General features: G+C 36.9%; 2 protein-coding genes across 5 annotated transcripts in view; one reads left to right on the top strand and one right to left on the bottom strand.

Moving 5' to 3' along the window:
- The first annotated feature begins 6,562 nt into the window (after nucleotides 1-6,562).
- Nucleotides 6,563-11,988, top strand: LOC149008592 (pto-interacting protein 1-like). Its single transcript, XM_089165300.1, has 8 exons — nucleotides 6,563-6,707; nucleotides 7,846-7,954; nucleotides 8,316-8,566; nucleotides 8,657-8,783; nucleotides 9,520-9,793; nucleotides 10,686-10,818; nucleotides 10,956-11,042; nucleotides 11,418-11,988. Exons 2-8 carry the CDS (start codon nucleotides 7,870-7,872, stop codon nucleotides 11,547-11,549), a joined length of 1,089 nt encoding a protein of 362 aa, XP_089021426.1. The 5' UTR covers nucleotides 6,563-6,707; nucleotides 7,846-7,869; the 3' UTR covers nucleotides 11,550-11,988.
- A 507-nt stretch (nucleotides 11,989-12,495) lies between these two features.
- LOC149008591 (uncharacterized) overlaps nucleotides 12,496-25,778 on the bottom strand; it is a 153,649-nt gene continuing 140,366 nt past the window's right edge. For 2 of the 4 annotated variants that reach the window (XM_089165296.1, XM_089165297.1), the window contains 12 exons: nucleotides 24,765-24,920; nucleotides 24,487-24,671; nucleotides 23,701-24,243; nucleotides 23,185-23,362; nucleotides 22,943-23,085; nucleotides 22,732-22,858; nucleotides 20,559-20,780; nucleotides 19,778-20,134; nucleotides 17,799-17,957; nucleotides 17,389-17,676; nucleotides 16,317-16,616; nucleotides 12,497-12,969 (listed from right to left, as the gene is read on the bottom strand). In XM_089165296.1, the coding sequence (XP_089021422.1) occupies nucleotides 16,449-16,616; nucleotides 17,389-17,676; nucleotides 17,799-17,957; nucleotides 19,778-20,134; nucleotides 20,559-20,780; nucleotides 22,732-22,858; nucleotides 22,943-23,085; nucleotides 23,185-23,362; nucleotides 23,701-24,243; nucleotides 24,487-24,671; nucleotides 24,765-24,920 (2,526 nt within the window). In that variant the 3' untranslated portion in view covers nucleotides 12,497-12,969; nucleotides 16,317-16,448. Of the gene's footprint in view, nucleotides 12,970-16,316; nucleotides 16,617-17,388; nucleotides 17,677-17,798; nucleotides 17,958-19,777; nucleotides 20,135-20,558; nucleotides 20,781-22,731; nucleotides 22,859-22,942; nucleotides 23,086-23,184; nucleotides 23,363-23,700; nucleotides 24,244-24,486; nucleotides 24,672-24,764; nucleotides 24,921-25,778 lie in introns of those variants that run through there. The other 2 variants (XM_089165299.1, XM_089165298.1) reach the window with 2 other exon arrangements.

Below are 25,778 nucleotides of genomic sequence, written 5' to 3'. Positions count from 1 at the left end.
TAAGAGGGGAGGTAAGTGATATTTACCCTATTTTTTTTTTGTAAAAACCCACACACAATTTTTGCTCCATAAAACAAAAGCAACAATGGCAAAAGTGTTTTCAAAGTAAAGAAGTTCAGAAATTTTAATTTATATTACAAAATTTATCGGAAACAATTTTAACTTAATTTCTGTTTTTAATAAAGCAATAAACACCAACAACTATTTTTCTTCAAGGGGTCATAGTTTATTTCCCTCGCATTCTACAAAGTTAGTAATCATGTAATCTTAATAATGTCATTGACTAGCAAATGTTATTGACATCCTCGTTTTGTTGTTAAAGCTAGTTGGTTTGATTGATTGATGTTGTTGGAGGTTATGACTTGTGAGTGGGAGAACATGACTTTGTACGTATGGAACCTAATAATGAAAATGTACTGCTATCATGGGGATCACATATCCATATTTCATTATTAATACCCACTCAAATTCTATTCTCATGTCTCCTAACATCAGATCAAAGATCAAAGATCAAAGGGTTGATGTTCATTTATAAGTTCGGTCAAAAGATTATGATTAAAATGATATTAACACACATATCATACATTTACAAGAAAATCGACGATTCATTTCCCTATAGAAACCTTTTTTTTTTTTTGTATCTAATGTTCATCTGGATCAGGTTGTGCACTCCTCTATTACATTCTCAAAGGGGAGACTGCCCGTTCGCAAAGGTCGAACTCATGACCTCTCCACTGAGAATATCAACCCTGCATTGGCAATAAAATTCTATTATTGGAAAGGGGGAGTTAAGATCACCTCTTCTTTCACCACAAAATTGAGTGGGCCCATGTGGGACCTACTAGTGGTTGTATCTTTAAATTTCATTTTATTGTTATTCAAATGCGGGTCCATCTGATTTTATGGCGAAAAAGCATCAAGGTGCTTTCTCGATGGGGAGGTAATTTACACTGCGAAAAGAAAGGCATGGATCTTTATTGGGGATTTGGATCTTCTATCCTCATATCGCCAAAATTCCCTCTCATAGTTCTCGGGACACAGACAATCCTGACCACCTACATCATATGGGCTAGTTATGAGAAAAAAATTTTTGAGAATACGAAGAGTAATGAAGGTAGAGAAAAATATTCAAGTTTTCAAAGATCTTGGAGGGGTCATAGTATATACAATTGCAGTAGCTTTCATAAAAAAATTAGAGTGGATCATAATTTTGGGTTTACACGTCAGGGTTTTGTGGTGGTTGAAAAATAATTCTCATCTCTAGATGATTGGTACACCAAAAAAGGAAAACACCAGACATTTATTGTACTATGGGTTTTTAGTGCTCAATGAAGTTACTTTCTTTATATAAAAGTATCATGCTCCATAAATGATATGTACAACTCGCATGTGGTGTACCATATATGGTATGTACACATCACATGTTGCTTATGCTTTTGTCCTCCATTGCCTCCATTCATGTTTAGCATTAGGTATGGGTTTTCTTGTATATTATGAGAGAGTTATCTAAGTAAAATGATGTCAATGATGTTGTGAATGGAGGGTTGCAATGTTATTTTGTATGAGAAAGAGAAATGTGTGTGTCATCCTTTAGCTGCTTAGATATGCTTCTTTCACCGAACAAACACAATACCTGACCTTGTGAGTGTTTAATATGCAATCGATCTATTCTTAAAATTGAAAACAAAGAATGCAACTCAATGTGCATTCAAACCATTCAAGACTCCTTCAAAATATGACTTGAAAAATGGTATGTATTCTAAATCATTCACCTTGTCAAATGCACCCTTTTTTAATAGATAGTTTGAGTGTGATTGTTAACCATTTTTGGACTTACATTACATTTAGAGTTACATCATTAGGGTTTCATCAAATTTCAAGTAGATTGTTTGACCATCAAACTATAACGAGAGAGCGAACGAGGATCAAACTCATGACATCAGAGCAAGAGTTCTTTTCTTACCAACCCCCACCCTCAAAAAGTAATAATAGAACAAGAGTTCTTTACACTTTTGGCATTACAGCGATTCTTTATCGTGAAATAAAAGATGAGCTTTTCACTGTACGTATGAAACTCATATCATCTCATTGGCTCAAAACCTTTAAAACCCATCAGATTAGAATACATTGATAAAACATTTTCTATTGTGTCTTAACCATCCCATTAGAATTCATAGTACAATCATTTATTACATTTGTTTGTCCTTTTTTTTTTTTGTAGAAAAGTCTTCATTAAGTAACTGAGCGAGATACAGCTAAGGAATCCAAGGCAACAATTGCCTGAATCCAAATATTGAAAATGGGCCAAACTATCTCTCCCGTCAAAGATAGGGCCTTTCTAGCTAGAGAGTCAGCACATTTGTTAATCTCCCTAGCAATATGGGCAATCTTACAACCAATGAACATGGGCATTAAATGAAGTATATCTCTTAACACTGATGAAATTTCGGACGGACCCTAGCCACGTTCAATAGATCGAACAAGTTGTAGACAATCAGACTCAATTTTTACATTATCATAACACTCACCTATAGTATAAAGCAAGATTTGTTTGTCCTAAGACTTAAAAAGGTTATTGGGTTCATGCACTGCCTCAACTTTATAAATTTGTTTATGTTTATAGTTTTCAATTATTTCTAAACCTGCTAGAAATTTTTTCAAATGAAGATTTGACTTTAGACTTTAGACTTCTATTTTTGTATTGATTTGATTATTCTTTAGATTTTTGGCACATGAAAAAATGTCCAAAGATTCTAAACACCGACTACCTCCCCCACTTGTCACTAAAATTGCTGACTTTTCCTATTGATTCTCTGCCGATTGAATGCATATGAAAATCTTCTATAAAAAAAAATAATAATAATAAAGAGTACATATGAAAATCCATATATTTATTGGAAGAAAGTTGGTGCAAGAAAGTTCTTTCTATTTTTTTATTATTATATTTTTATACATAAAGGAGGGAGACAGGAATTAAAAACATTGACATATGGGAGTTTGTGGTTCCATAATACGAGACTACTATTAGATACTACCTTAGCTATATTATTAAATTTCTCCTGGAGCATGGTAGATTGAAACCCAGAGAAGTTAACATGTTTTGTTGCCTCCGCAATCATAACCAAAATATTAATAAGACTAACATGCCAAAGTTTTTCATGCTTAGGTAGAAAGGTCAAAATGCTGGGTCTATTGCACCAAATAGTCTTGATTTGTAATCCCAACTGTCTTGCTTTGTTCATTCCTATTAGGTTTGCCACCAACATCGTCTTATCTACGTTTACAGTTGCATGCTTCCATAATTAAGGTACTAGATATGTTCATCTCTATAAAAACCCACGCTCCATCCTGCATTGCCTAAGCATTTGTTATTTATCCCTGCACAAAGCAACATAAAAGAATTAGTGTTGGATATGCGAAGGTTAAGTTTATATTGTGTACAATCTTTCTATCAATTCCTCATAGGGGTCTATGGAGTCATCTATTGATGGTAGGAGTTTTAGAATCATTATCCACTTTAAAACTTGTTTTAGGGCCGGTTACTTGGGAGTCAAAATTTATAAATTTGAAATAAGGTCGTGGTCAAAATTATTGTTTGATTAGCTTGATTTTGAATGAAATATGGAATTCATCCTTAAAATATCTTGGGTCTGGTTACGTTAGTGTTTTGGGGGGTGGGATTTTGGTTCCCTCCCTTTTCGTTTGTGTGTGTATGTCGTCTCGGGTTCCGTCTGGATTTGGTTTGTTTGCCAAACATTATTGAGTTTTGATTGGATTTTTTTGAAAAGTACAAGATTTCACTCTATCCATAGAAACTTCTTTCTACCCAAAAAAAATGCAAAAAAGTTCTCTTATTAAAGAATGTGAAATAAATAAAAATGCGGGTGGATGGATTGAGAATAGTGGGCTTTGAAGCCCAATTACAAATGGATGGGCATCGGCCCAACTGACCCAATATGTAACAATGTGGGTGGGTCGGATTTGGGCTAGTTAGATCAAGATGGGCTGGGGTGCACTTAACCCAACCCATGGTGGTAGTGGGCCGAGTGGTGTCTCCTTTTGAATGGAGAACCGATAACCCATGGGGATCATGTGGGTGGATTGGTGGAATGCTCTAATCATGTTTATCGTTGACAAGCAACAAAAAGAAAATAAAAAAATTTTCCACCTCACATCATTAACTTTTTGTAGTCATCATCAAAGTACGCATTAGTAATAGGAGTTCATAAGGTTCCAACCCAAAGCCTAATTAGTTTTACTCTTTTCATATAGGGTCGTGCTTCAGTGCTGTACATTATGAGCTGCATACATTCCAGATCAATTATGGTGGTAGTTGGGATTCACCTTCTTTTTTTTTTTGGAACTACACCACTAGAACCAGAAAAGAAAAGAAAAAACAAATCTCGATCACCACTTTAGATCTGGACCGTAGGTAGCTCAGTATTGTGCATTAATTGCACAGCGACTGAGCCAAACGCTTCATATAGGGATTCCCACCATCGTGTTGGAAACATTCCCTCTAAATTTCTCTCATTAATCCAAAAGAGTCTGTTTAATTGGGAAATACAAGCATTTCACAGTACGAGGTCAAGAGTTGAAATCTTATTGGGCTAGGAACAAAGTTTTGTAATGCAGTGTGATTTGAAACAAAGAGCTCAACCCTCGTGATGAATTGCAAATTTAAAAATAACTTTATTGAGGGTGATCTTTACTTGGAAGTCTAGATTTTAAATTTTGATCCATATTGTTAGATTCGTAACATGTGTCAAATATAAAAACTAAATCATTAAAAATAATTAAAATATAAGAATATAGATCATCTATATACTCCAGTCAAAAAATAATTTTAATTTTTAGATCATGTAAGTTAAATTTTTTTTCTCTAGATAGAAAATCAAAACTCCATAAATTTATGGGTTGATTCTATTCGATTTAGACCAACATAGACCGGTTCAAAGGTCAATTTCAATTTTCCATTTTGATTTTGAAAGGAAAATTTCCAATCAACTATGGCTAGCTTAACTGACTAGCTAACTGATTTGACCACATGGATTATTGACCACTAGACCAGAAAAAGCCCTTGCTTTCCAGTTCACATTAAATACAACGAAAAGGTATGAATTCCAAAAATTGCATTTAATAATAATAATAGTAGCAATTTAAACACGCTATAGAGTTGAATAAGCAAGAAAATAAGAAAAACTGAAATTTATAAATGTTTACAAGGTGACTTGCAATAGTTAAAACGCGGTCCCATAGTGCTAGATACACGGCTTTTCTTTTTTTGACTTTTTTTTTCCTTTTTCTCTCTCTCATTACTTTTATTTTTCTAACATTTTGTCCAGTTCAGTTCTCCTCATATTCTACTTCTATTACCTTCCCCTTATAATATGAAAGATTTTTCATTGAATATCAATGAAAGATTATGATATATACGAAATGTTTTGCAGATATTTGATAATTATTTTGTAATCATGTAAAATTTAATTGAATTTTATCATGCAGATCTTGCTTGGGAGCAATGCTGCTCTCAGCGGAGCAATGTTGCTCACAGGAAGATAGGGTCCAGATTTAATTGAGGATTCAAAGTAAATTTGGACAGTTGAACAAACACCTCATTCAACAGTCCAGATTTGTTATCGACCTTAAATTAAATATGGGAGGCAGACTGTTGGGAGCTGAGCTGCTCCAAAGGATCAGATTATAATAAATTTTATTTTATATTTTTATTGTGTTATAAATTGAGTCAATTAAATTTGAACAAACAAATTAGAATCAAACCGGTTCACTCATTATTGACTAAAATTTGAGCTAGACGTAGTAACAAAAAAATATTGGAAATTTTTAATGCCCACCCCTTGAGTTACTTAGCAAAATCAATGTCATCCTTAAATTATATAATTTATCAATTAGGCTCCTTATAAAATATAGAGAAAAAATATATCAGTGACACCCTTTGCTATTAGGAAATCAAAGTTCAGTGCTCACTCCTAACATAAACAAATTAAAAAAAAAAAAATACTACCCATGAATGAAAAATTATATGCTCAACTTATCTTTGCATTAGCAAAGGAGTCCTCTTTTTTCATTTTTGCATCTTCATAATTTCTATTATCATACATATATTTTTTTGTTTTTATCTTCTTTTGCCATTTTCTTCTCTTAAAATGTCGAGATAATGTTGAAAATTGATAAATTAAAGCTAATAAAGACTAACCGTGTTAGTAATTGAGGTGGGGGGGGGGGTTTGATGATAAATTAGATAAATAAGGGGTGGTATTAATAATTAGGGCATAACTCAGGTGGCGGCGTGAAATTTTCCCAAAATTATAAAGAAATATGAATTTGAAGGAGATAGACTGGAGAGAGAAATCATTCTGACAGCAGTGCCACGTGGTTTAATAGGTACTCCAGTGATGTCCAGCAAACGCATCGGAACCGTAGCAGCAAAAAATAAATAAGTAACCCCTCCGAAATAATAATTTATAAATTTATAATTAAAAAAAGGAAATAAATATTTTTATTTCATTTATTTTATAAGTCAAAAAAGAGCCTCCGCCATTAGCTCTATTTAGACTATTCTCTCTCTCTCTCTCTTCTGCAAATCTCGAGTGAGGAAAGTATCTCTTCTTTCTCTCTCTTTTGCTCTCTGTAGTAGTTTTGAGACTAAGCAAGAAGAGCAATCGGAAGATACGGAAACAGAGAAGGTGAGATTTTTGCGCTACAGTTTTGTTTCTTGTTGAACTTCTACTTTCAGATCGGTAGTTGCAGCATCTTTTACCTTTTCGTTTGTTTCCTACTGCAGTGATAATCCAATTTGATACATCTTTAATCTTTGAAATATTCATATTAGATCCATGTTTTCGCACTAATAAGTTTCGAATTATCCTTTTATTTGAGTTTATTTGGGTTTCAAGTAAGGTTTTGTGGTGTTTGTGAATCTAGTCTTTTCCCTTGGTGTTGCATATCTGATGATTCTTAACTAATTTTGTTTTTCCGCTTCTTTTCTCTTTTTGTGAGTTAACGCGACTGATTTTGGAATCTGAATTTTCAGTTCAGTTTTTTTCGGTTGATTTCCTGTGATTGTTATCCTAGCCCTGAAGGATTCTTCCAATCTCAGTTTGCTGCAGTCTTTCTTGTTTAAATATGTATTTTGTCTTCAGTGTCTCATCAGTTCTCTTAACACCTCTGGTACTCGTAGATGACTGTACCCTATTGGTTTTGTTTCTTACCATGGTGCATGTAACTACTTATCAACTGTCAATTTTCAATTTTGTCCTTCATAGCTGCCACTTACCTCTGCATTTCTCCTATAAGCATTTTATGTGTACCTTAGTTCTTCATCTCCGACCTTTTTTGGGCCATGATTGCTTCTTCCCCTTTATGGCTCACTAGCTGAATTGGCTGCAAGATCATTTTTTTTGGCTACGAGAATCGTTTTCTTTGTCGTGGTGAGTAGAGGCTGATCACCAAATAAGTAGACATTCCGTTTCTATTGCAGAAATCGAATAAGCATTGAATTACTTGTATAACCCGGTAAGATTTACCACCGATGGGCATTCATAACATATTCTGCAACATCCAGACACATGTTAATGTTAATTTTAAGAGGTGATTAACTGAAATAGCTATTGAATTTGGAAGAAGTCTTTAACTTTTAGTAAACATGAAAAATATTTATCTTTCTCTATCATCCTTTTTTTACCACCTTTTACAAACTTTATTGACTTTTTGATAACTTGAGGGTGTGACTTCCTTGTAAAAGCTAAGCCATTATGTTACACTATAATAATCTTTTGTGAGAGACATGTATTACTACTCTTATCTAACAAAATTTTGGTACAGTGGAGGCTGTGAGGACATCGAATCATGAGCTGCTTCAGCTGTTGTGGTGGTGATGATTTCCATAAAGCTGCTGATAACGGTGGCCAATTCATGGCAAATAAGTCAGCTGGTAATTCTCAGGCTGTATATTTTTCTTTTTCTCTCTTGTTGTTTATGAATCAAATGAAATGAAATGAATAATGATGCAATTTGTACTTTTGCCATCCTGCACAATTTTGGTTAAAGTTGCATCCACGTCTTTAGTTCCTCATTATAGTTATCAAGACTGTGAATGTGAACTCATTCTTATATCACTAAGGTTTAATGTCTTCTCTTGTATTCTCATAGAGCTTTTTCTTGAAGATTTCTCTTGATTTATATACCTGTTTGTTCTCCTTAGGTTTTTCTTTCTGTCAGTTCTTTCCATTGTCTTCTACTTGGCGTCTTATTTTGTCAACAGGGAGCTGACAAGAGTCCTTTCTTGATTTCAGGCAATGATAGAAATTACAGTGCCGCAGAAACAGCACCCAAGGGTGCACCAATGGTGAAAGTTCAGCCTATTGCAGTGTCTGCGGTACCAGTTGATGAACTGAAGGAAGTAACAGATAATTTTGGGACAAAGGCCTTAATTGGAGAGGGATCATATGGTAGAGTATATTATGGAGTGCTAAAGAATGGGAGGGCTGCAGCAATTAAAAAGCTAGATGCCAGTAAACAACCTGATGAAGAATTTTTAGCTCAGGTTGGTATTCTGAAGCACAGTGAACTTCATGACGCCATTAAATGCATGTTCCTCTTTCGGTTGTTCATTGGTTGATCTATTGCCTTACAGGTTTCCATGGTATCAAGGCTCAAACATGAAAATGTTGTTGAGCTGGTTGGTTATTGTGTTGATGGAAATGTTCGCTTCCTTGCATATGAGTTTGCGACCATGGGATCTCTTCATGATATTCTTCATGGTATGTCAAATCATGTCCTGGTATCCCCTTCTTCTTTCCCCTTCTATATGACATGAAGCTTTTGGAGGATAAAGGCCTCTATGTTTTACTTCGTTTTGTGGAAAGTGATTGTTTTGTACTAGAAAGGGAGAAGATACAGAAGAGGCAGTGTCCTTGCATTTTACATCCAATAGAAGTTCAGAAATTTCATGAATTGTTTGCCTAATGCTAGGGTGAAACTGTGTCCATATAGGGGTTCAGTGGTTTAAATTTACATAACCTTGAGCTCTAGAAGGAATTCACATATTATACCTTGGAATTAGTTTGAGGCTTTGAGCATGCATCCTTATGATGAGAAACATGCCATTACAAAACCCTACTTTCATGCATAAGCAATGTCGGTTGCCTGCATTTTGTTAATGACTGGGGATTTCTGATCATCAAGGTCCTTTTCTGCATAATGTTCTGGGAACTAATTCAGGCAAATTTAACAGTCAGCCTTAGAACTCTGATAAAGAAAATGTACCATAGTTTTTATCATCCTGTTGAATTTATGGACCCTTGTTTGGATATTTTTCATAAGAGGAGAGGTTGCATGGAATTCAAAGATAAATGAACCCCGGTCTCTAATGCTTTTAGTGTATTATCACAAAGTCTAGCTTCCATGAGAAGTGGCAACTATTCATTTGCTTGATTGTGCTATTTCTTTGAAGTGTAAGTTATTGACAATGACTGTGATGTCATATATGATATGTAGGACGGAAAGGTGTCAAAGGTGCACAGCCAGGTCCTGTTTTGACATGGGCACAACGAGTAAAAATTGCTGTTGGGGCTGCTAAAGGACTTGAGTACTTGCATGAAAAGGCTCAACCTCATGTAATCCACCGAGACATTAAATCCAGCAATGTTTTGCTTTTTGACGATGATGTTGCAAAGATTGCTGATTTTGATTTGTCAAATCAAGCTCCTGACATGGCAGCACGTCTTCATTCCACCCGTGTTCTTGGAACTTTTGGTTATCATGCCCCAGAGTGAGTTCCTTCTTGACTCCTTCAAATCAGTGCTACACTGCTTCTTGTTCCTCAATAAAAACTCTTCAGAAGCCATAAGGCTGGTCTACCAGCTGCCAAGCAGCATGCACAGTTGCTAGTAAAAAAAATTTTTTCTTTATTTTTTGGGGGTGGGGCGCGGCGGCAGCGCTGTTAGGTCCCAATAATACATAGCTAGAAGATAATCTTGGTGAATTTTAAGATGAGACTACCACCTTTAGAAAAGCAACTTTGATGTGCAGGTACCATGTGGCACTTCAGGTATTCAACAAATGAAATGTTGATGGTGTATTATTATGCAATAGAAGTATCCATTGGCACTGTGTTGATTAGTTTATACTCATTACAGTTAATTTGGGTTTCAGGTCTCTTCATATGCATTGAGCCAAAAAAAAAAAAAAAAAAAAAGAAAAAAAAAAAAAAAAAAAAAAAAAAAAAAGAAAGAAAGAAAGAAAGAAAGAAAGAAAGAAAAGAAGAAAGAAAGGAAGAAGAAAGAAATATTTAATCAACCAACCAGTGGTTTTATATCTAGACTGAACTGTAGGGGGGGGGAAGGGGTGGTTGTGTTTTCTCTGGTTGAACTTTGTCTCACTTTAAAAAGTATGGGCAGGATTGTAGTGGACATTTGCTGGAAATACTGACTTCTAGTGATTGTTGGACTATTCCTTATGGTTCACCCTAATAGTTCACATTGTATTTTTTTTTTTTGATACAATTGGATTACATGGTCCATGTAGAATCTTATTATTTATTTCCTTACATTCAATTTTGATGACTTCCATTTGTATATTCTGGAATTAGGTAATTCATGGATATAGTTACTATGTATACCGGAGTGACTAATATTTTTGCTATTGTGGGTGCTGGGTGGCAGATATGCGATGACTGGACAGTTGAGTTCAAAGAGTGATGTTTACAGTTTTGGTGTTGTCCTTTTGGAGCTTTTGACTGGGCGCAAACCTGTTGATCATACATTGCCACGGGGGCAACAGAGTCTTGTGACATGGGTACAAGTTTAATTTCTATCTTATAGAATATTTAGAGGGTATTTGCATGGTAGTTATTCTTTCTAGTTGCTATCATTATTTTTCTCAATAAAGTCATCTTTTGCTTATGCTGATTCCTGAAATTTGAAACACATTAGGCGACACCAAGGCTTAGTGAAGACAAGGTGAGGCAGTGTGTTGATACAAGACTTGGGGGGGAGTATCCTCCAAAGGCAGTTGCCAAGGTAGTCATTATGCTTTCAATAATTATTTGTCTGTTGTTTTATTAATTTCTTTTGTTAGTTGAAAACCAAGATATAGCAAGAATTGTCATGAATTAGTGAAGAAAAAAAAATTAGGCAGATTGTTGACACAAGACTAGGAGGGGACTACCCTCCAAAACTTAGGTGTATGTTCATATCCATAATTTTTTTCCTGTTTGCTTCAAAATTTGTTGTGGATGGAATATGGATTTAATGCATATAATGATCCGAACATTCTTCAATCTGCTTAGGAAATGTAAAACACAAAAGCTGTATTTAGATTGAACCTGCAACTTTCAGTATGTGAGATCAATATTTTACTTGGCATGTCCTGATAAAATCTAATGTTGGATACAGATGGCTGCCGTGGCTGCTCTGTGTGTGCAGTACGAAGCTGATTTTCGGCCAAACATGAGTATTGTAGTCAAAGCTCTCCAGCCATTGCTAAATGCGCGGTCTGGTCCACCTGGTGAACCTCCAAGCTTGTGAATACCAACCATTCCTGTAACTCCACAATTTTATATTTCTGTTATTGCTCCTATCAAACTTTGGCATTTACAAGGTAGCTTCATTTTTTTAAATCTCGTGTATTTAAATGTACCCTAGTCATGAATTGATGGCAATGCCATAGGCCGTAGATTGTGCATTCCTTCTCGTGTCTCCATTTACGCTGTTCAGGTTTAAGACAATGTGAGAGTTATCAAGGAGCTTCTGGGGCGGAGGGGTGGGGGAAGAAAAGAAAAATTGCTAGAGGGGGTTGTATGAATCCAGACTCACCCACTCAGACCTTGTGGATTGTATGGTTCGTAGTTTGTTACACCGTGTGCCCTGCGATAAGACATCATTACTAAAGAAGGGGTATTTTCTTATCATTGTGAATTCTTCATGAATAACTTCTATACAGAAGGGAACTTATATTCTTTAAAGATATTTTCCCCCACTTTCCAGCATTGTGTAGCAATACTTTCGAGATAAACTGAAAAATTTCCATTCAATGAACTATAGCAGCGTGATGATTGACAATAATATTTGTCAAAATAATTCTCTCTTTTTTTTTTTTATATATTTTTTAATTTTTTTTTATAATTTGGTAATAATTTTATGAAAATAATTGTCAAGACCTGTTAATTTGGCCAACTGGCAAAATCAAGCTTTGGGGGTTTATAGTCTTACCTGGAGGGGGCAAGCGAATGCATGAAACGTCGAAAGTCTCCATTCCACTACTATGCAAGTATTTGCCCGGATTTTGATGAACAATAACATGGTTCTTCCCTTCCAATCAGTTCTGTTTCGGATTTTGGTGAACAACTTTGTGAAAAAGCTGGATCTGATTCCGGTTGACATTCAGGATTAGAATATTATTTTGGATCTGATTCCAGTGAGGCAGAGAGGCAGGTGTTCGGGATATTGTTTGGGATAAGTATATTTCTCTTCCCAATTGCAGAATGTGTCTTTTCAGCAAGTTAAGACGGAGTATAATGCAGTAGTTAGACTCATTTGCTTGTAAAATTGTGTCCATGGCGTCAGACTCCTTGGCCTATTCTGGATCTGTAGTTTCTGAAATGCTAAAATTGATCAGATGTCTGAAACTTGATAAATGTCTACTCTATAGCCCATGTGTTAAGCGGAAAGAGAATTGAAAATGGCAGAACATAGCACAGAATTTGAAATCAAATGACCACCATTGAACTATTGACATATACAGGGAGTGGCAGTACATCATCTGTTCCAGTCACCACCATATTTACATGGATGTACAAACACGATGAAACGATGAATATACTACATTTTCTTGTGATGTGATCCTCACTGGAGTTTATGATACACAGGCACTTCTAAAAATTTTCATTCAGAAAACAGCCTCTTTCGTCAACTCTGATACCAGCAATCATGCATTTGCTCCAATCTCCTGTATAAAGTTAAGAAGTATAAAGAAAAAGCTGTAAGTCAAAATTCCACAGAGCCTGTAGAGCTAAATTTTTTTAGGGCCTGTTGGTACGGAACCGGATGAACTTGGCAATTTACCTGGTTGGTGAGACGGCTGGGGGACCCCATACTCGCTTTGACCACAATATTTTTTAGAAACGCCCAACTCCCGTTTTCCCTGCTCTGGTTGGTCTGTGACCGCCGCCCTAAGTCATTTGCCTAATTTATTTAAATAAAAATATTTAAGAGGTTGCTGTCTGGTTGTATGGCCTTAGCACCATCACGGGCTACAGAAAGCATGCACAAAGGCAACAACATTGGATTGGATTTTTGATTTCATAAGGGGTGGGGTGTCATCACATGAAAATGGTCCGTGATAAAAATTATCTAAATGAATTCAAATTTGAATTGTTCGTTAAGAGATGGAAGGTTTTGAGGTGTCTTGATAAATTAAAAAAGGTATAATTTTGGCAAAGATAGAATTCTGGAAAGTTTCCTAGAAAAGGTTGAATAGACATGTGATGAAATGAACCTAGACTTGTTTTGAAGGTCTGAACACAATAGAAAAGATTATGTTGATTTTCAATTCCATGTATAGACGGTGCACACAAGAAAATTGTTGCAATAGATCTTGGAGATTTTGTAATTAATTTTTTGGGTATAGCGGTTGAGAGGTATAGAGAGTGGGTAGAAAAAAATTTGGCTAGGAAGTAATTATCTTCTTCTTCCTTGTAGTGAAACACCATATCTATTTAGCCATGGACGTAGCTTTCGAGTGAACCATGTAAATTCTTTATTTTGTCTGCTTGTGTATTTTGCTCTATTTTTTTTTCTTCTTTTTAATAATTGGTATCACAGCTTTGATTTTGGAAGTAGATCTAAAAGAGATTTTAGATCGAGTGGGAGCAATGACAAAAGACGGGTAGACAGAGCTCGGAAAGCTCAACGGGTAGAACTTTCAGTAGTGGAAATTGCAGATGGAGGATCTTTTGTACCAAAAAGATCTCTATCTCCCATTATTCGGAAAGAAACTAGATAGTATAAAGGGAGATGAATGGAAGATTATTGATCGAAAGGAGTTGGCTAAGGTGTGATTGTCGCTCACGTCGCAGACTGCCTTTGACATCACAAAAGATACCACAATGGAAGTGATGGAAGAACTAGCTAAGTTATACGAAAAACTCTCCACCTTCATAAAGTCTTTTTGATAAAAAAACTGCTTAATATGACCATGCCTGATTCTAGATCTGTTGCTGATCATTTGAATGAGTTTAATATGGTTTCTAGTCAATTGCAATCTGTGGATGTGACTTTTGATTATGAATTAGAGCCTTGTTTTTGTGTTCTTTGCCTGAACGTTGGAATAACTTGGTTATGACTATTAATAATACAATCATATGAAAGTTAGTCTTCAATGATGTTGTCAGTTGTATACATAGTGATGAGATGTGAAGAAAGAGCTCTGAGGCCTCATCTAAAACTATATTGTTGGCTGAAACAGGGGAGGATAACAGGAAAAAGGTATAAGTTTGGGTGGAAGGAAGTTGAAGTAAAGAGGCAGTTGTAATCTAGAGGGAAGGAAAAACTTGAAGGCAAACTCACTAGTGCTAGACATGTGGGAAGGCAGGGCATATGAAGGACTGTTGGAGTCGGAAAAAGAAGGAAGAAAAAAGGGATGCAAGTAGATGAGGAATTTAGGTGGTTGTTAATTAGTTGTAAAAGAGTAATCCTAACTTATGAAGGAAACCTGAGTTAAGTTGGTTTCTAAGTTTTAGTTAAGTCAAATAGAGTCTCCCAGTTTGTTGAGTTCTTTCTTTTTGATATAAGGCTGTAAATAAGCCAACTTTTTCATTGTAAAACTTAGTCTGCATCGAATAAGAATTGAATATTGTTTGTGGAAAACAGGTCGCGGTTCTCTTTCGGAGGGCCACGATGGATTTTCAGATCTTTAGATTCAATTGCAGCATTCCATCCTCAAAGTTCCAGCAGCCAATCAACAACTCCAGCCGCAGAATAGAATCAAGTAAGTGCGACAGCCAAGAAACCCCTTCCCCACCCATTGCAGCCACCAAGAATCCCCTCCCAACCCCTGCGATCCTCTCTAAACCCTTCCCCCACCCTTGCGAGTTGCGATACCCATAGGCAGCACCCCCACCAACCCCCCCTACACCTTGTGGCACCCCTCCCCCTTCCCTTTCTCTCTCTCTCTCTCTCTCTCTCTCTCTGCTCATCTCCGTTTCTCTCCCTTCTCTGACCTACCGCAGAATTACAAAAAAGAAACAACAGAAAAGAAAAGAGAAGCAAAGAAGAAAAGAAAGAAAGAAAGAAGAGAAAAGAAAGAAAAGAAAGAAAAGAAAGAAAAGAAAGAAAAGAAAGAAAAGAAAGAAGAAAAGAAAAGAAAAGAAAGAAGAAAATAGAATTAAGAAAGACTGCCAAGAATTCTTCAAGAATCCAATAAACCTTCCCATCTCTTTATAGGTCCCTTTCTCATCATCCCTAAACCTTCCCATACCTAACCGGTGGGTTCCCAACTTTCCTATAGGTTATATCATCATCCAATTTGGGTTTGTTAAAACCCTAAAATTTTCCCAGATCTTTCACTTTTTCTCATCCAAATCCCACAACCCAAATCATCCCAAGATCCTCCCCAAACCCTTCCCACACCCAACCGTAGGTTTCCTAGGAAGATGTTATACATCCCATATTTCTTTGTTAAGCCTCAAAACTTATTCCCCTAACATCCCATCAAGTTTTGTTAAACCCATACTTTACCCATAACCTCCACAATTAGACCCCCATCTTCCCACCTAGATCTGATCATTACTTTGCCGGTTCAAAAGAGAATTATGCTGGGCAAACCCTTAATTTTAGGAACTCCTCAAAGAAACCCTAACTCTAAAATTGGGATTTACATCACTCTCATAGTCCAGAGGTCAGAAGTTCAAACCTATTTGAGGTCATATCTCAAAATCCACCCCATAAACCATACCAAAACTACCCCAAGCCATGCTTTTTGAAGCCTGGAGTTACTTCTGACCTAAGATCTTGGCAGCTTGGTCCTCATTCAATTGAGGCTACGTCACTGTTTTCATATCTATAAGTTAGTGTATCTTGCATCTCTCTGATATGATATATCTCTTAAAATCACCTTTCCAATACCCAACATTGGTACTTTAGAGATCATTTTGCTCATTCAGTATATTTGTAGTTTGAAGTCAAACAACTTCTTCACAGAATAATGACAACAACATTTTATAATTCTTGAGAGAAACAAAGAAATCAGGCAGAGTATATAAACCATAAATTAACAAGGTATGGATAATTTGCTACCTTTCAAGTTGGAAGTGTAAAGTGCAAGTCTTCTGATCACCTCCTGGATATCTCTAAAGAGTAGAGTGGTATTTGATGGAGAGATCTCTGTTTCCAGAGGCACTGACATTCTAGACCTTTTCATTTATTTAATCAAGTTGCCTTGCTGCCAAAAGTTGAGCTCAGTGAAACCAATGTGGTGACTTGCTGGGGATTGCTCCCAAGATAGGCTCCATCTGTTGGGTGTACTTCAGAAGTGCCATGAGCAATTGGTGAATATGGTTTTGGCACATTGTTTTTCTTTATTCCCTGCGTTATTCCCTGCATACGTTGAAAAGGAAAAAAATTAATAATTCACAAGCATCATCATGTTGCAACCATTAGGTTGCAGTTTTTTCACCTCAGAAGCGGCAGTGGATGAGCCTTGGCTCGACGGTTAAGTTCTGCTATTGCAGCCATCAGGTTGGGGGTTCAAAACATAGAAACAGCCACTCTGCATAGCAGGGCAAAGATGTGTACAACTGCTACTCCGGTCTCTGCATAGTGGGAGCCTTGTGCAGGATGCTCTTTTACAACCACCATCTTATTCTAACAAAAAGCGGAGGAATCTAGCTCACCCTTGTCTCTTTTGGATACATGATTCAGCTGTGTCTTTTGCACATGACATGCATTCTAATACTTATGAGGTGCATTTCTTAATATTTTGAGCTTTTTCATATTTATTTCCATCTGTTGAACACTTTTCAGACCTCAAAGGCTAGAAAATTTATATCTTAAGGGATGCATATGGGGCTGGGGTCTGGTGCTTCGTTAACTAGACAGCTCAACACTGCAAATGTGTTTACCTTTCAAATTTATTTCGCATCACAAATGAAACAGAACAAGAATTGGCAAAAGAGTTGGTTCGATGCATTTGCCAAACTGAGGCCAATGAAGATCGACTTAAGAACAACCCCATCTGTCCCCATGCTTCCAGACAACCTTTTCTTGATTGATGCAATTTTTAGATCCCATATCAAAGGTAGCCACAGTGCTTTCTTTGTATTACACAAATGCAATTGAATGGGAAGAGAAATAAAAAGAAATCTCCTACCTTTGGGTGGTTTGGTCCATAAGTATTCCTTGCCTGCTCTATTGAAGAATAAATTTCTAGAGCTTGCTGAGTTTCATGGGTGCATTTTATGACACGAATACGATCCTTCATCTCCATCGACCTTGACTGTAAGTAAAGAATAAGCTGTGAAGGTGGTGAGCTCGAATGGTCTTTCTTTCCATGTGTCATTTCAATTGTCAGGAGGTCATCCCATAAGACATCCCATAGCACTGAACATGGATCTCTCGCTGGACTAAACTTCCTCTGTGCGACTATGTTAAATGGTTGCTGAAACAAGTTACAGCAATCTAGATAGGTCACACACACACAAACGCATATTGAGAAGCAAAGAGGGAGAATTACAAGATTGCTTTCACTAAAAACATCATGATACAGTGGGTTTTGCTTACCTGTAATAATAAAACTCTTCGATGGGTGACAACAAGTATCTTTCCTTTTGGAAGTAAGAAGTGGTCTTCATAAGCATCTGAGAGAGCGAACTTTCCCCGGGTTTTAAAGAGATCAACCTGGCCAAAAAATGCACCAGACTCCGCCAATTGCAATACAACCTTTATCACAGAACCAAAACAAGGTTTTTCAGTATTGCAGCTGCAAATTAAATATTGCCAAATGCAAGATCAAGGAATTCCAATAATAAGTTACATTAACTGTTTTCTACTGATGTAAAGTACTGTCCTCCCAGAGTTTGTTGCTGAAGTGCTCATTAGACAGAAATGTATGTAAACAACATTAATAATTTCTTACCACATCAACTAAGTCATATCTGAGTTCATATTTTCATTTTAACTTGGTAGGCTATTCTATTCATGGCAGATTTTTACTTCTTCCATTTTCAGTGTTGCTGATAAGGGAAAAACAAGAAAACAAGAGAAGGATTAAGTTTGAAAAATTTTCCAGTTTCACAATTGGAAACTAATAGAATAAAAGAAATAAAAAATATTAAAAAAGAAAAAGAAAAAGAAACTGATTGGAATTTCAGATTTCTTGGTGGGGAAGAAAATTGTCAGAAAACCACAGAGAAATTAATCGTCATTGAGGATCACTTGTTTTGTTGTAAGTTGTAACTTTAATACTTTATCATAGGAAATTCTTTGACCAAACATTTCAAACTCAGTCCTGGCTCCTTTTCTCAAGATATGGTGATTGCAGGAGGCACAACTGCAGTCAGTTTACGTTGTATCTCCCTCCTCTTATGGTCGTTCTTTGACAAGGATAACCATCTGAATATTCAAGAGAAGCAACTCTTCCTGTAATTCTAAATTCTCATTAGATGATGTGAATCATGTGATCTACTGGGATGCATGCAGTTTAACTAAAGTTCAATATGAAGGCTATAAGACCAGTGCTGTATGGAGCTAAGTTTGGGCAAAACCAAAGCACTTACATAAGATAAGGTGATTCAAGGTTCAGCAAATCTTAAATTAGATTGGTAGGGCCCATGGAGTTAACCTTCGCAACGGTTGGCCAATCTAACTCTGACTTCAACTAATAATTGGTCAAAATGATCTAGATGGGGATAGGTAATGACTACTCTTGATCTGGTCTCTCACCACCAGAAGAAAAAAATGGGGGTAGGCAAGTGGCAATGACTAGGAAAGATAGTATCAATGTATCATAATGGCTCTATTCAGGGAACTTAGTAGTAACATTGGTAGATGATATCATGATAGAATTTCTATTCTATTGTGAAGTTTTGCACCATGTAGGATGAAGACCAATTAATGCAACAATATAGTGTGACAATGTGCAACATGGAGATGTTAACAGAACAAAATTTTGGATCAATCAGACACGAGCACTAATATGAAGGCATCAATAGAAAGCAATGATGCAGGATTTGTGTGTGGGGGTAATGCTTAACGAACTTGGGATGGATGTAAGTTTGAGGTTTAATTTTTCCTCATATGAACTAGTTACGAAGCAAGGGGCGGGTGTTGGGGCAATGGTCGGTAGACCACAGTTGTAGCTTGAGGTCAAGCTATCAAAACAGCCTCTCAGCAAAAATTCTGGGGTAAGGCTGCATAGGAAAAATGCCCCCAGGGCTCTGCTTGTGCAGAAGCCTTCAGCACTGCGTTCAGACTTGTTATGAATCAACTATAATCAGATATTCTTAATTTTGAATGGAAGCTGGACTTCAGGTTTTGAGTACTTCTGAGCTTCTCTTTCTATAGTAGTGCAAACGGAAGGCTTTTTGCTTGGTCAGACAAACACCCAAGTTAATGCAGTGATCCAGGTACTCTCAGGAACCCTTTTCTTAGTGCACCATCTAGCTCTAAACAGTACAGTGAGTAGGAGCATGGTTGGTACCCCTTGATGCATACTAAAACTCAGGGGGGGGGGTCCTTTCAGGGCAGAGAACAATTAATACCTGACCCTGTGCTCTGTACTCATCATAGGGTCGAAGCAAATTATCTGCACCAATTACTCTTGGAAGCCTCCTGCGAAGTAGTTGTTCCTCCGAAGTTATAGCAGAAGCTATTTTCATTCTCATAGCATTTGCACCTTCAGTTGTTTTTGAGAGGAGATCCAGGACCCCACTCACAGGCTGTGCAGCTGCACCAATTATTCCTTTACCCACACCTTGAACGAAACCTTCCACACCAGAAGATTTTGCACCTTCAAGAGGTTTGGTCAAAATTCCAGTGAACCCTCTAAATAGTCCTTTTGCTAGGGCTCCACCACCCCCTCTGATAACATCGCCAATGTCCTCCACACCTTTGGTTTCCTGAAAGATCAAATTTTCAGTAAAGACAAGTTACCATTTGAAGAGTTCCAAGTAAGAATAAAAAGGCTGTACACGGTGCACAAGGCTCCCACACTTAACAGCGCTTAAGCAAAAGTTTGATCCTCATATGATTCTCATCAATTCATTTTAAGCAGATCCCCCTTCTTATGCAGGTTTACAGGTCAAGACCTGATATATCATGCAACTGTTCATAAGGCTACAATCATCTGATAGATGTGGCACTATATCTAAGGGAGAGCCATTAGATGATAGGTTCCAATACTTGAGTGCATGTGACAACTAGAAGACATAGGAAGATAGTATTCAGAGATCAATCATGCATGCACTGAAGTAAAAGTTAATAATAAGCAATGATTATGTTGAGGAACACATGAAACTGATTTCTTTTCTTCATGTCCAGTACCTGTCTCTGCCGGCTTTGGATGAACTTCTTATCCATTGATAAAGCAGCAACACCTTTGCTCATGTGTCCAAGTGCACTGCTTGCATTTCCAAGTATATCAACGCCTGAGAGCAGCTGAAGAGGCCGACTAAGAAGATCCTTCTGAATGTTTGAAATAGCAGTACTAATAAGAGCACTCTGCCGCATGGACACATCTTCATGAAATCTTTGATTGATCCTGATCTGATAAAGACGAGTTAAAAGAACAACAAATATTTAAGAAAACCAGCCTACCAATTCTTTGCTAAAATAATCGTCCTTGCTCAGATTAGATGAGATAATGTTAAAGGGAGCTTCAGAAAATAAAAACCATTATTGACAATCTAATGAATCAAGTTTAGTAAGCTATCACTAGATTATTACCGTTTCCAATTGTCAATTAGACCAAATGAACAGGAGTAGCAGCAGCAGTCTTCCTTTCAACGTTTCAAAGATAGTGAGATGTGTCAAGGACTATGACTACTATTCCAATGCAATGCCTTGGGAAGGGCATACCCAGTGCCTAAGGTTCCTGCCACTCAGGAGTCTGCGGAGTGTTATAATGCATGAAGCCAGAAAGGCTGTTCCAGACTTCCAGCCCCGAATCTATGACCACTCACTCACATGGAGCAACCTTAATAATTGCACCAACACCCATCCTCAAAGCAATGCTTCATGCACAATACTAATTATCTCATGCACAAAACGAGGATAAAATAATAACATGTGAGACAATTTGATACACGAAATGCACATTATTTGACCATTTGACATGGTGTATGACTACAAGCAGAGTTGCATCTGCATGCAAAGGAGAGAGCCTTCTGGTGAACTGCAGCATGGAGGCAGAAACAATTACTTGCAAAAACAAGTTGAAGATCCAAGCTAAAGGTGATGATGATCAATTATAGTGCATGTATCTAATTTCCTGAATCGTTGGATTGTTAAAATATTAAGAGTGCAGGAAATCCTTTTTGAACAAGCAGCTCAAATGGATGGGGAAATGATCAAGGTACACTGAGCTGGATATTTGGAATTTATCGTAGACTCAACCATCCGATAACAAGAAGTAACGGGGTTTCAACGCCTAGGGATTAGGGTTCCAAAAACATAAATTAGAGTCACAGGTAAGGGATATAACCCAGATTCAAGATAACTCAAGTAACAACATACATGGTGGACAGGACCTAAGGAGAGGTGGAATCATCACAAGGTCAAGCTCGAGCTCAAATGTTCAATGGTTCTCTTGATCCCTAAGTATTATCCATTCTCCATCCCAGGCCTTGTAGACTTAGTAAGTAACAATGCATATTATTCCATTTGCCCTTTCCCCATCTCACGCTACTATTTTCTCCTTCCCTATCCCATCCGACTATCACTCCTTCCCCAAAACCCTAGATTTCATCTCTCTCAAAAACCCTCCATCAGAATTCCCCTTCCTTATCAATCCAATACCCCACCACTCTCATTAAAACTCAATCCCAGTCCCTGCCCTATTTACCTTCTAAACCCTAAAAATCTTGAAATCCTGAAATTCCCAAGCCATAAACCTAGGCACTTAAATCTGAAACTGAAAATAATACGCTTCAGGTTGTTGTTTTTAAAGCCCTAGATCAACAACCCTAATTCAGACCCTGTACACCCATCTGAGAGATTCCAAAACCCTAAACAGCCTTTGAATCCTTTAGCCACAGGTTTTGTAAACCCTAATTAGCCTGTTGATCAGATAAGGATCTTGGTTTTTGTCCCTCATCCCTTAGAGGCTACATCAGAAAGTGAGAGAAATTTGACTGTGTTGATGTGGTTGGCTTCAAATGAAGTGACCTGCCAAGACCATTTTCCTTGAAGTTCTTTGATCTTCAAAAGAGCCTCTTCTCTTCTGCAGAGGTTATACTACTGCCTGTAATAAGACTAATAATCCTACTGCCTTACAACAGGCTCCAGTAACTATAAAACACACCCACCACTCCCCCACCCCAAAAAAGGGAAAAGAAAAGCATGCACAAACGCACATGCAACACACAATCGCAGACATAAAATACACAGAGGTCATGGCTTTTGCAGACAACGGAAAGCTATTATTTTTTAAAATTTAAAACTTATAATCATACTACTGACAAAAGCTACCACGAAATTTGATCTGAACAGGACTTACTGGCATATTCTCCATATTCCCCAATGCAGTCATTAAGGACAACCAAAATCCAAGTACACCCTTTGGCCGTTGAGTTGGTGACATTGCCATTGACACTTTGAATCGAATTTCAGTGATGTTAAGCACCCTGTAGGCCAGTTGTATAGTTCCTCAAAATAAAGTTATCAAATGTATAAAAAATATGAACATTTCAAGAAAACAGTAATCATACCCAATTTGAATAATTGGATCAACTGAAACAGCAATTGTCTGACTGTCATAAAACCTACTGAGATTTACTCGCTGGATCATTTCATGAAGGCGCCATATAATTGGTTCATGGATGTTTACCAAAAAAGCAGCATTTTCAGGACCCTGGTATGAAAAACATGATTAATTTGAAGCTACAAAAAACAGATTTGCAGGTGTCAATTGATGGAATATCTGAACTGAGAAAAAGTTATCAATCCATACATGGATACTGATATATGGGTAGATACATAAATCTAGGGATCCATTTGATTGGGCTGTCAATGACACTTTCAAGATGGTATCGATTTGCTCTCCAACCTTCTGTGGCCTTAAGATTACAGGCATTGGTGTCAATGGCAACTGGTTATCCACTTGGAATGCACGCATCCTTAACTTGAATCTGTCATACAAAATGACATGAGAAACTTTAAACAAAAGAGGAAACAAATGTGCATACCACGCCTTATCTCTGCTTTCACAGAGGGGCTGTTTCCAGTCTTGAACCCATGACCACGCAGTCACAAATGGAGCAACTTAATTGTTGCACCAAGGCCCACCTTCTATAATCATTCATTAGAACCCATGAGAGTGGAGTGTCAAATGAACAAATACAAACACCATCAGAAGCTTCAAACTTACTTCTAGGTAAGAAAGCTGCATATATTTTGAATGTTGAGCCCATTTCTATTGAAAGGCAGTCTCATAGACCAAGTTGCATTTGTTCAAAGAAAAACCTACCTACTAATTCCAGACCCCAAGCCAGTGGAATGTGACAGATGAAGATTCTGCACTGAAAGATAGAGTATCTCCTCAGGAGTATGGTCAATAATGGATAATCCCAACTCTGCAAGCTCAATGTTGACATGAAATTCACAATCTGCAATCGAATGAGATTCTTGATGATATTGTGAATCATTTATGGACATACGTGACACAAGTGATGGGGATCTTCTGGGCATAACTGCAGGCGGTCCATTTTCTGGCATCCAGTCACTAATTTTAACAACAGTCATCTTCTCTTCTTTTAGAACTATAATACGCAAAGCGCTAAAAGTTCCACCAGATACATATATTGGTTGATGCTCAGCAACTTCATCAATATCATACTTCTGTGATTTTGATAGATCAGCTCCATCTACCATAACTTCCAATAACCGTCGCCTACCAAGATCTTCCCATAGAAAGGAAGATGCTGAATTAGGAAAAAGACACACCCAGGAATCACTGGTACCGTCTACTTGCCGAAAACATATAGGTAAAAACATCGAACGATTTTCAATCCTGTCAAGAAGATTGTAAGGTATGATATTACATACTACCCAGGAAAAAAAGATCGTCCGCATAGTACCAAAAATTCATGAAACAATTGTGAATCAAGCACTGGATTTAGTACTTTAAGGTTAATTAAAAAAAACTTGAGAGTTTAAAGATAAGCTTTCTTCTTCAATTTCCTCTGCGTGTTCCCATAATAAGCTAAAAATGGAAGCTCAAAACATCAGGGAAAAATTGTGGCTATGTTTTTACCTGTAAGGGCTTGACAACAGTGCAGGGCGAAAAACAATTTCATAGTGTGAACGTTTGTTTCCACTTCGTACTTCAACTCTGACATACATATAGTCACTTCTAGTATCATTCTTCATAGAAACACACATTACACCCTCAGTTTCAATGCTAAATGGTGTACTCCATTTGTATCCTTCCACACGCAACTAAATCAAGAAAAATGGTGCCCATAAGTGAAGTGATGATGTGTGAAGAAGGAAAAAACCACCCAGCCATTAATAAAGGCAGGACTTACAAACCTTCAACAGCTCAACTTTTGCAAGGGATTGCCATCGAAATTGTTTGAAAGGAACATTAGGATGGATCAATTCCACTGATTTACTACCACACTGCTGCAGAGCAAGACTTCGACCAATCCTATTGATGAAAAGAGTCTGTGGTTGGAAAGAGACAACCTAAAAAACACAAATTTGGTAATTCAGACTATAGACGTAGAGAGCAGAAAACATCAATAAAAAAGGTTTATAGTTCATTTTCCATTTCTATAAAAAATTAACAGTTTGGGGAAGGGTTACAGTATCATTAAATCAGTAATTATTAGATTCACATAACGTAATCAACTCTGTCAAGATCAGTAAAAAACCAACTAGAAGCCAATATTCAGGATCTGGGATGAATTGATAAGTTCATTCTGTTAGAATTTATTCATTAGGGGGTACTTTACCCAGCGGCACGGTAAAATATTTTGTTGGAAATTTCAACTGCACCGAAAATGAGATGTGGGGTTGAAATGAAACTAACCAAACTTTCAACTGAAATCTGGCAAAATCTCAAGATTTCGGTAATTTTGATGGGCATCTGTGTCCCAAAAAAAAAAAAAAAAAAAAAAAAAAAGAATATAAGGGGTCTTGTCAATATCTCAACCAAAATTTTGACTGAGACCACTTCTCTTCAAGATTTCAAGAAGAAGCCTGCTTCCCATCATATTCACTTGATTTTGAGCAATACATACCTCAAATCAAGGGAAACTCGACAAAAAACACCAGCAAGCTCGTATTGCAGTGGACTGAAGCTCCCAACACCAAAATTAAAGTGCTTTCTTCAGTTTGAGGTAACCCATTTTCCTCTAAATTATTATTTTGAAAAATGTATGTTCAACAGTTGTTTAACGATGACTTGATGATGAAATTAACGCATGTTGAACACTGTGTGCTAATCTATGAATTCATAGTCTTCGCCTTTTTTTTCTTACAATATGTATTATTTTTTCATTTTTTTGGATTAAAAATCCATTTTCTTACATAAAAGTGTAA

Source organism: Hakea prostrata, chromosome 8 (assembly GCF_041222555.1).
Source record: "Hakea prostrata isolate BN-2017 chromosome 8, UWA_Hpros_2, whole genome shotgun sequence".
Classification (NCBI taxonomy): domain Eukaryota; kingdom Viridiplantae; phylum Streptophyta; class Magnoliopsida; order Proteales; family Proteaceae; genus Hakea; species Hakea prostrata.
Note: the sequence above shows the minus strand (reverse complement) of the source record. Positions and strands in the feature narration are given on the sequence as shown.

Bases quoted from the DNA above. Each gene is read 5' to 3' on its own strand.
- LOC149008592 (XM_089165300.1), top strand. From the start codon at position 7,870: ATGAGCTGCTTCAGCTGTTGTGGTGGTGATGATTTCCATAAAGCTGCT. The intron at 8,784-9,519 runs GTATGTCAAATC...TATGATATGTAG, and splicing joins TCTTCATGATATTCTTCATG to GACGGAAAGGTGTCAAAGGT. The intron at 11,043-11,417 runs GTAGTCATTATG...TGTTGGATACAG, and splicing joins CTCCAAAGGCAGTTGCCAAG to ATGGCTGCCGTGGCTGCTCT.